The sequence below is a fragment of the Camelina sativa genome, chromosome 9, assembly GCF_000633955.1.
Source record: "Camelina sativa cultivar DH55 chromosome 9, Cs, whole genome shotgun sequence".
Lineage (NCBI taxonomy): Eukaryota > Viridiplantae > Streptophyta > Magnoliopsida > Brassicales > Brassicaceae > Camelina > Camelina sativa.
The window spans coordinates 13,235,670-13,244,420 of NC_025693.1; the positions used below are offsets into that span (position 1 = coordinate 13,235,670).

Genomic DNA, 8,751 nt, shown 5'->3' on the forward strand with positions numbered 1-8,751 from the left:
TTCTCATACAGTGATACCAATATCAATTTGTAACATTTGTCTAAAACTGGAAGTTTTCTAGTCATATACCGAAAAACATGCAAGTAAAATAAGGAAATTCTAATTCGTTCGTAACTACAGACATTCAAAACAACGACCAACACGATTTTTTTAAGCGGTAAATAACATAAATATGAATTGAAAATTAAATGTCATGAGATACGCTGACCCGACCACCGTATCCTCGTGCCGTCTAATCACTCCATGCCGTCCATGTTTATAATCATACCCATGGTTCTGACCGGCCGCCTAATTTTGGTTATTAACTTTTTTTCTTTTCGGCTAATGAAGTTATGTAATCTTTCTTAAAATGGGCTATGATATGTTGCAAACCATGGGCCTTCTTATTCTATCTTCTTCAGAAACTTTAAAGACCATTCTGTTTTAACATGTGTATACTGTATACAACTGTATAATCATCCTATCATAAGCTCAAGAGTAACTTGTCATTACAAATCAACAATGTACTGAAACATGAGACCTAACTTGTCATAGAAACTACAACACAACAAAATATACATATAAGAATTGAAACAAACAAAACATGAAAGTTTACAACTTTACATCGTCGGCCAAAACATATGAATAAACCTACCTTTCGAAAACTATATATGAATGCTAATCAAAAAGAAGAAAGAACCCAAGTAATTTGATGATTTGATTAAAGTAAAGATCGATTAGCAAACTACACAGATCTTGTATTCACATCCATATACGGTCTTGATATAACAAAAAAAAAGTCAAGAGTGGTTCATATATAAGAGACCAAAGAAAACAGTTAAAGAAGAGAACCTCGACACCGAAGTGGGCAAAGTAGATGATACGCTGAAATTACGAGAGATAAGATGGACCTTGCTTGCACCTTGGTGAAGCTAGCCTTGTAAGCATCTGAAGTTACGTTGACACTTTCATATCTAATCTCCATCAAAAGATGACTCAAGAGTATAAAACCAGTTGTTCAAGATGTGTCATTGACTCCAAAATGTGCTTGACCCCTGCACTATTTGCTTCTCTAACATCTTCACCAGACCTTGATGATAAGCAAGGAGGAACGTCTTATTTCCCAGATCTGCATAACACACACGTCTCGGCAACTATATGTTGTTCTGTACCATGGAGGAGTCCCTGAAGCAACCATCTGTCCATCTCATAATCCACTAAATCACCCAAATTGCAATTCATTAAACTCAAAACTTTGTTCCGGGCAAAATTCAACATTTGTTTATCTATATTCTCCCAGTTCTACCCCTTACTTCCTCTGTTCATTACGAAATAAGGGCAAGTTTATCGGGGGTTCATATAAGGGGAGTTCTTAAATTTTTTATGAATTAATCGTGTACTGTTTGGAATATAAAAACCCATGATCTCTTAGATAAAATTTTCTCTTTTATTGGTAGGTTCTTATTTTGGGTCTCTTATTTTTGAAAATATTGTTTTTTAAAATTTTAAAATTTTAAATAGAATAGAAGGTATAAATGTGTAAACATTTAAGATTTTATGAAATTAGAAAATATTGTATTTTAATTAATTTTCAAACATAGAAAACATAATAAAAACATTAATACACATTAGTGCAATTCATAAATGGGCAAAATGATTAATTGCAATTTAGAAGTACAATTAATCATTCATGGCCAAATAAAATCAAATTTGTCAAGCATACCAAAGGATATTACTACAAGATAAATAGAACAAGAACAATGTACTCTTAAATTATACAATCATGTTGCCATCGATTATTTTTTAGCTAGGAAAAGCCAAGCATGTCGAAAAATCAAACAGCAACCAATCAGACCCAAGATTAAAATGTGACCAAGCCAAGCCTGCAGCAAAAACAAACGGTGACCAAGACAAGCCTGCAACAAAATTAAACAGTGACCAATCCAAGCCAGCAGCAAAATAAACCAATAACATCATACTTGAAGAGGAACATATATGCAAAAGAAGAAAACAAGAGTACCTTAAAGTGTATGGCTCCTTCTTTGTTGTTATCAGAATTTCTTCCATCTTCTTCATCCTCTAAGTCGCTCTATGTGAAATCCAACTTAAAAAACTGAACAAGAGGAACAGATATGAACCAGAAGCTAAGCAAACAAAAAAGGAGCAAGAGGTGTGAAAGTCTCTCTACCAATTTGTTAAGCCTTATACAGAGCTCAACGAAACAAGTTTAGTAGTAAGTAACAAGTAAACCAACCTTAATTCTGATTCGTCACTCATTAACTCCTTCGTTCATTTGTTTGAATCAGCTGTTGAAAACCTGAAATCACAGAACAAGTTGAAGACACCACATGTACCTTTTATATTATAGTCACTACACAGCCTGCAAGAAAATTAAACCAGAGTGTTAGAGAAGTTTTTTGAACAAGTTGGTAATCAAAGGGAACGTAAACAAATTAAAATGAAAATCACCAGTATCGAAATCAAGGCACTTAATTCACAGTTTCTATAATCTTTAGAAGGTGAGAAACACATTACGTGCAAAGCATTGTGGCTGTATGTATACGGTATACCAAACAAGACAATAAACACAAAGATGAAATAAATGGATTGTGCGTGAAGATGGTTGAGGCACAACCTTAGATAAATTGAGGCACAGCCTTAGACAAATTGCAACTCCCTAAACGAGAAATCAACATAGTTGAGGCACAACCTTAGATAAATTGAGCAATTGCTCGCCCTGAGGCAAAACATAAAATCTAATATTTATGTAATCTAATTTACACGGTGAAACAAACTTCAACAACAGCAACAAAAGAAACCATCATCATGGCAAAGGCTTCACCGGCATCAAACGATGGTGCTCCCCACTGGTATGGCCATGGAACTCTTATCATATGATTCAATCTCCTCCAACTCAGTCACCTCCGATTCCAATTGATTCAATCTCCACCCGTTTCTAATCGATTGTGAGACGGCTCTTTTCCGATTGTAAAATCGGAGAGATTCGAGAGAGAGGGAGAGGGGAAGAAACGATGATTCAATCTATCGCGATTGGCCTCCGCAGTCAATCTCCTCCGCTATGCATCTCCTCCGACCCAGTCTCCTCTGATTCAAGTATCCTTCGATTCCAAACCCTTCTTCTGATTCCAAATTTCTTCGTTGTATTCAATCGCAGAGAAAGAGAGAGAGGAAAACAAATCGAGTGTAGAGAATTTTTTTTTTCTTTGGTATTATTTAGTTCGACCAACAAGATTAAGACACGTAGCGTCTCTTAGAACATGAAGCGGTATACTATATAAGGGACTCCCTTAAGTTTTTTTTTTTACTTCTGATTTATTTTTTTGATTCAAAATCCTTAAAACTCCTCTAAGAGCTTACCGATAAATAAGGTCTAAGACTTTAAAAAAAAAAAAAACAAAGAGCAGAAGAAGAAGAAACTCGTAATATCACAAAGAGTCTGCAACTATTCAGGGGAATGAGGATGTACTGTTCCAACCTCACCACTTCTTCAACAACCCCTTCCTATTTACCATTTTGCCACTCCACTTATCTTTCTCCTCCTTCTCATTTCCGATCATCTGACAAAAACTCGAATCTCGTTTCCATCTTCCGAGCAAAACCCAGAATCTCTCATTCCCTTGGGTGCTTTGCATCCTCTTCAGTGGAGACGACTCCGACGACGCAGAGCAGCGAAACCAAACCTTTCTCTGTTCTTTTCGTATGTCTCGGAAACATCTGTCGGAGTCCAGCAGCTGAAGGTGTCTTTAGAGGTATCGTGGAGAAGAGAGGTCTCCATTCCAAATTCAACAACCATTGATTATCACGAGGTATACTAATCATCCTGTTCCGATTCTTTTTTCTTTTGCTTTTTGAAACAGAACGAGTTACTTAACTTTAGGGTTTTGTAATAAGATTGATGATTGATTGGTACAATTAGTGAATGATGCTATTCACAGACGTAGAAAGGTTTGATTTGGGATTAAGGGTTTTTTTTTGGTGGATGTTATTTGGTTGGAGTAAATTACTAATTAGCAGTGGAGAATTTGAAGTTTATGTTTCTGATCCAGTTTTTTGATTTGTGAAAGTGTTCTCTTTACAAGGGATGAACAAAACCAATAATCTAACTTTAGGATTGTATAGAAATATTGGTACAATTAGTGAATGATGCTTTTCACACACGTAGAAATGTTTCATTTTGGATTTTATGTAATTTGGTGCAGTGGAGACTTTGAAATTCATGTTTCTGATAATGTGAGACTGTTCTTTTTTAAGGGGGAATATGGCGGATCCGAGAATGAGACGCGCTGCGAAACGTTGAGGGATTGAGATAACATCCTTATCCAGACCGATTAAGGCATCTGATTTCAGGGAGTTTGATCTCATTCTTGCAGTGGATGAACAGAACAAAGGTAGAGCAAAAGAGTAACTCTAATCAACCTAATACAGGAATTGTATATAGTTAGGATCAATTTTTGATATGGTTACTGATGTGATCGCAGGACGCGACCTCAGCCAAGAAGACCAAGATACGCCGGACGCGACCGAGACGCATGACCAAGACGCATCGGACGCGACCAGGGCAACCTCTTCAGACGCGGCCAAGGCTCCAACGATCCTTCCCGGAGCCACCACACGTTCCAAGAGCTCAGCAAAGGCGGTCAAACAGCGGCTCAACCTATTTGTCCGAACCTACGTCCAACACCAGCCACCCCACGAAGACTCCGAAGGCTCAGTCCGCTTAGTCTTCACTCTTACCCAAGAGTGAAGACGGTCAAGTCGTTAAGCGAGGAAGTGTACTCTTTTTCCTCACTCCGGGTTTGTCCCAATGGGTTTACCGGAGGAGGTTTTAACGAGGCATGGAGCTAAACGCAAAACGCCTAAAGGCTAAGTTGCTTCACGCGCAAGGCCAAGGCGGTTATCTCTCTTTCCCTCTTATTTTTGGTTTAATTTTGAACTTGAGAATATTCTCTTTTGATCCTATGTTTGTGAACGTTGGAGAGTGTTTGTGGCTAAGCGTGTTAGTCAAAAGGTGGCGATGTGTTCTCTTTGTAAAGGGGACACGTCAAAAGGACGATGTGCGGATCAAGATGAATCCGCGTGTCCTTAAGCTCCTATCTAGACCTAGCTATTTAAACTCTCCTTAAGCCCTTGTTCCTCCTTAGACTTGTATGAAAATAAAACTTTTCCTCAAGAGAGATTCTTGAAACTTGTCTCACTCTTCTCTTTCTTCAATCCGGGATTGAACCTTGAGAAAACCCTAACAAGTCGCGAACCGGGTTCGCCCTTGTTAGCGACCGTATCAAGAGGAGAGCCAAACCTCTTGTGTCGTCAATCGATCCATCCGTATTTTCCCTCATCACGTTTCCATCTGTCCTCTTTCATCTTTCTCGAGTCCCCTCGAATCACCTCAAGTCATTCCCGCTATCGTTTCCCTCGAAGACGTCCACCCGCTCGTCCCGCATCCGTACTGTCCGATTGAACCGTTCGTGGCTTCCCGAAGTATCTCCCGAACGGCTCGTTTGAATTCCTTCAAACTCCGTTTCCCTCGTTTGATTCTCTCCTAGATCCGAAGCCCAGAACCTCGGCCGAGAAAAGCTTCACCGACTGAAAGTTGGCCGAGAGCTCAAGCCGCGTCCGTACCGCGATCGTACCGTGACCGTGTCCTCGGGTCACATCAGTTACGGTTAAACATGTAGGGTTTAACTAGGCGGGGCTGCCACACCGTCATCATCCACAAAAGAGTTCATCTACAAGATGTTTCACCTTCTCCATTTGTTTTTCTTCCCTTAGTAGCTACCGGCTTCTACTTTTACAGACGTAAGGCTGAGGAAACTGTGAATCCTTGGCGTACGGGTCTTAGCGGACAACTTCAGAAAGTATTTGTAACTTGGTAAGTTTCTTTCTTCATTGCTACATGGCATAGAATATTACTTACTTATGAGTATTAGCTAACTTTGTATCCTTTTTGGTTTAATCAGTCTGTGATTTTGATCCTCAGGCATCCATAATCAGCCTGAGATTGAAGTTGCATGTGATGTGAAGATTTTAGTAATGTCATTGGATCTTGCTCAGTTGGGAGATTGTTCAAAGGAACACACACTATCAAGTAGTGTGGAGATAGCTGTTGTTTCATTGGCTACTACATCCGCTAAAGACCGGAAGAACAATACATAAATTCACTTTCGGATCAGAAGTTATAGTTTCTCCCACTTTTAGTTTTATTTTTACGACAACTATATATAAAGTGGACTTAGCGCGTACTGTTTCATGATTTCAGATGGAAATGTTGTCGAAGCTCAGTTACAAGAATTTTGTAAAACCTGCTCGAGTACTGTGAGGAAAAGGAACCTTTCACCAGGATCTTGATATTTAAATATGCTCCAAATGGATCACTCTTTGAGCATTTACACTGTAAGTACGTACTTGACAAAAACTACAATGTCTTATGTTGGCTCGTTTTATTCGTGATCTAAATGGGAAGCAAATCGTTTTTCTTTCTTTTTTTGGGTCACAGGTAAAAGAATTAGAACACTTGGGGTTGGGCGTCGAAAAAGTTCATGACAGGCTGGTAATTAAGCAAACCTTGAAATTTTGAATTTGATGAAGTTGTGTTGTTTTAAATCTCAATTGCCTTTTACATATAAAACTCTCAATTCAATTACCATCTTCCTCTTTCTCTCTCTGGCAGCTCCATCTCGATTTCTAAATCATCCGCCATGACCTCACAAGCTTTTCTACTTCAGAAACAGGTCAAAGGTATACACAAAACCACACGAATCTTTAACAAATCTGTTTGGTGTTGTTCTTTGATATTGAATTTGATTTGTTTTTGGATTTGTTCAGATCTTTGTAAGCATCCTGTAGATGGATTCTGCTGGTCTATTTCCTGATATTTTGTCTGTGATTTGAGAGACTTGCCGTTTTCTGTGATGAATACAGGTTGGTTTCCATAGATTTATTTAAGATACAGTGCTCATTTCCTGACTCCCCATGGGACAATGTGTAGCCAGCTTGATCTAAACTGATTTCAAGTAAGTTTCTACATCAGTTTTTTTTGCTTAGTTTCTTTGAATATACAGCCAATAAAGAGTAAAAGTACAATTTTGTGTGTTGGGTTTGGTAATTTGACATGAAATAAAGATTTTTCTCGGGTCTCTTGTGAACACGCCGAGTGATCTTTTTAGTATGTACGTACAGTCTCTAATTAATGTAAATGGTTGATCCGTTGCAGGAGCTATGTAGTCAATACATAATTTTTTTTTTGTCAACTTAATACATAATTATAAGACTACAAATAACACTTTTATTTTGTTCATAATTATTCTCATATACTCATTTGTTAATTATACACAATCAAATAATATTCCCAAATGTTTAAAACATTCATTTGTTAATTATATACATCACTAAATAATCAAATATAATAAAGTTTTTTCTTCATTTTGTTTTGTTAATTGATAAATACTAAAAATATGCTTTAAAATTGAACTCTATACCCTTAAACCATTTAGGGTTTAATCTTGAAACATATTTTTCTATTTATCAATTAACTTAATAAAATGCAAAAAATATATTTTCATATACTATTTATAAGAATATAACTTTTCTAGTTCTATTAACAAATAAAATTATAATCAAATTTTAGGATCTATGAAATTATAATATAAGATCTAGAAATTCACACATGTAAAAGTACTTTTGCAACGGTTATTTTCCAATTCTGAAACGCAATACTTTCCAATGGCTATATTGTATATGGTATGAGATACAACAAACGTCACCGTTTAAAGGATTAAAGGGAGAGAAGTCTTATGTAAGAGTTAAAATTCAATTAATTAAAATCAAAATTAAAATTCTCTCTGCTCTCATCGTCTTCTTCCTTAAGAGGCGTTTGTTTAATCACTTCCGACGAAATCAAGGTCAAGAGAAGAATCAATTAATCACTTGTGAGGAGAGACCCACAGTCTTTAGATAAGTTCTCTTCGCTTATTATATATGAGTTTCTAGATCTTTCTTTGCCTTTTTGATTTTCCCGTTTTAGGGTTTTCAATTTCGATTGTATTGACTCTGTTTTTTTTTTTTTTTTCATCCTTCAGTGACGATCAATCACTTCCCCAGTTCCCAAGAAATCGCCATCTCTAGGTAAATTTTCTCTGTATATTGATTTGATTGTCGTTAGGGTTTTTGTTTTTTTTGGGGTCTAATGGCGATAAGTAGCTTCGCAATCTTCAATAATTGATATCCGCCGGAATTGCATCTTAAAAATTATGGGTTTTAGGGTTTTTGTTTCTCTGTGTTTCAGTCGGGATAAATCGAGGGATGAAGTCGATCGAGCCTTTGCCTGAGGGTGTTTATCACTCCAAGCGTTCTGGAATTATCATGTTAGAGATGAAGAGGGTCATTGGAGGAACTCGTGTTCAACAGTTAGATGCTGGTGCGACCTAAGGTCTGCAAAAATTAAATTCTCCCACTTCTGCTTCGATTTCTTCTGATTGATCTCTCTATTTTCAGGTTTCTTTCTTCATGGGTGTTGTTTCGTGCTCTATAAAGGTTGTTGATGATGGTGAGTATAGCTCCACTATGATGATTACTTTTACCTCATGATTGAGTCCTAATTTGGAAATATTTTACTGGTTTTGGTTTTCAGGATCAGGCGTTTCCAGAGATGCTTTGGTTTTGTTGGGAAAAAGATACAGTAAGTTGTGGCGATATTTTATGTTTGATGCACTGATAAAGACCACTTCTTAGTCTTCGATTGAGAACAGCTACTTC

General features: G+C 37.2%; 1 protein-coding gene and 3 long non-coding RNA genes across 6 annotated transcripts in view; 2 read left to right on the forward strand and 2 right to left on the reverse strand.

The window, feature by feature from the left end:
- LOC104715236 (probable prolyl 4-hydroxylase 7) overlaps positions 1-1,177 on the reverse strand; it is a 3,087-nt gene extending 1,910 nt beyond the window's left edge. Inside the window, exon 1 of the mRNA XM_019229941.1 lies at positions 1,152-1,177. Within this exon, the coding sequence (XP_019085486.1) occupies positions 1,152-1,177 (26 nt within the window). The remainder of the gene's footprint in view (positions 1-1,151) is intronic.
- Positions 1,634-3,325, reverse strand: LOC104710924. 2 transcript variants are annotated; one of them, XR_755147.2, is made up of 4 exons: positions 2,615-3,325; positions 2,234-2,359; positions 2,000-2,083; positions 1,634-1,895 (listed from the first exon to the last, which is right to left on the reverse strand). It is a non-coding gene; the product is annotated as an uncharacterized LOC104710924 (long non-coding RNA). The 2 variants fall into 2 exon arrangements; XR_755146.2 differs by having other exon boundaries at positions 2,000-2,092.
- Positions 3,444-4,547, forward strand: LOC104710923. The gene is made up of 3 exons (XR_755145.2): positions 3,444-3,806; positions 4,252-4,388; positions 4,479-4,547. It is a non-coding gene; the product is annotated as an uncharacterized LOC104710923 (long non-coding RNA).
- Positions 7,824-8,744, forward strand: LOC104710925. 2 transcript variants are annotated; one of them, XR_755148.2, is made up of 4 exons: positions 7,824-8,121; positions 8,282-8,425; positions 8,491-8,542; positions 8,627-8,744. It is a non-coding gene; the product is annotated as an uncharacterized LOC104710925 (long non-coding RNA). The 2 variants fall into 2 exon arrangements; XR_755149.2 differs by having other exon boundaries at positions 8,282-8,413.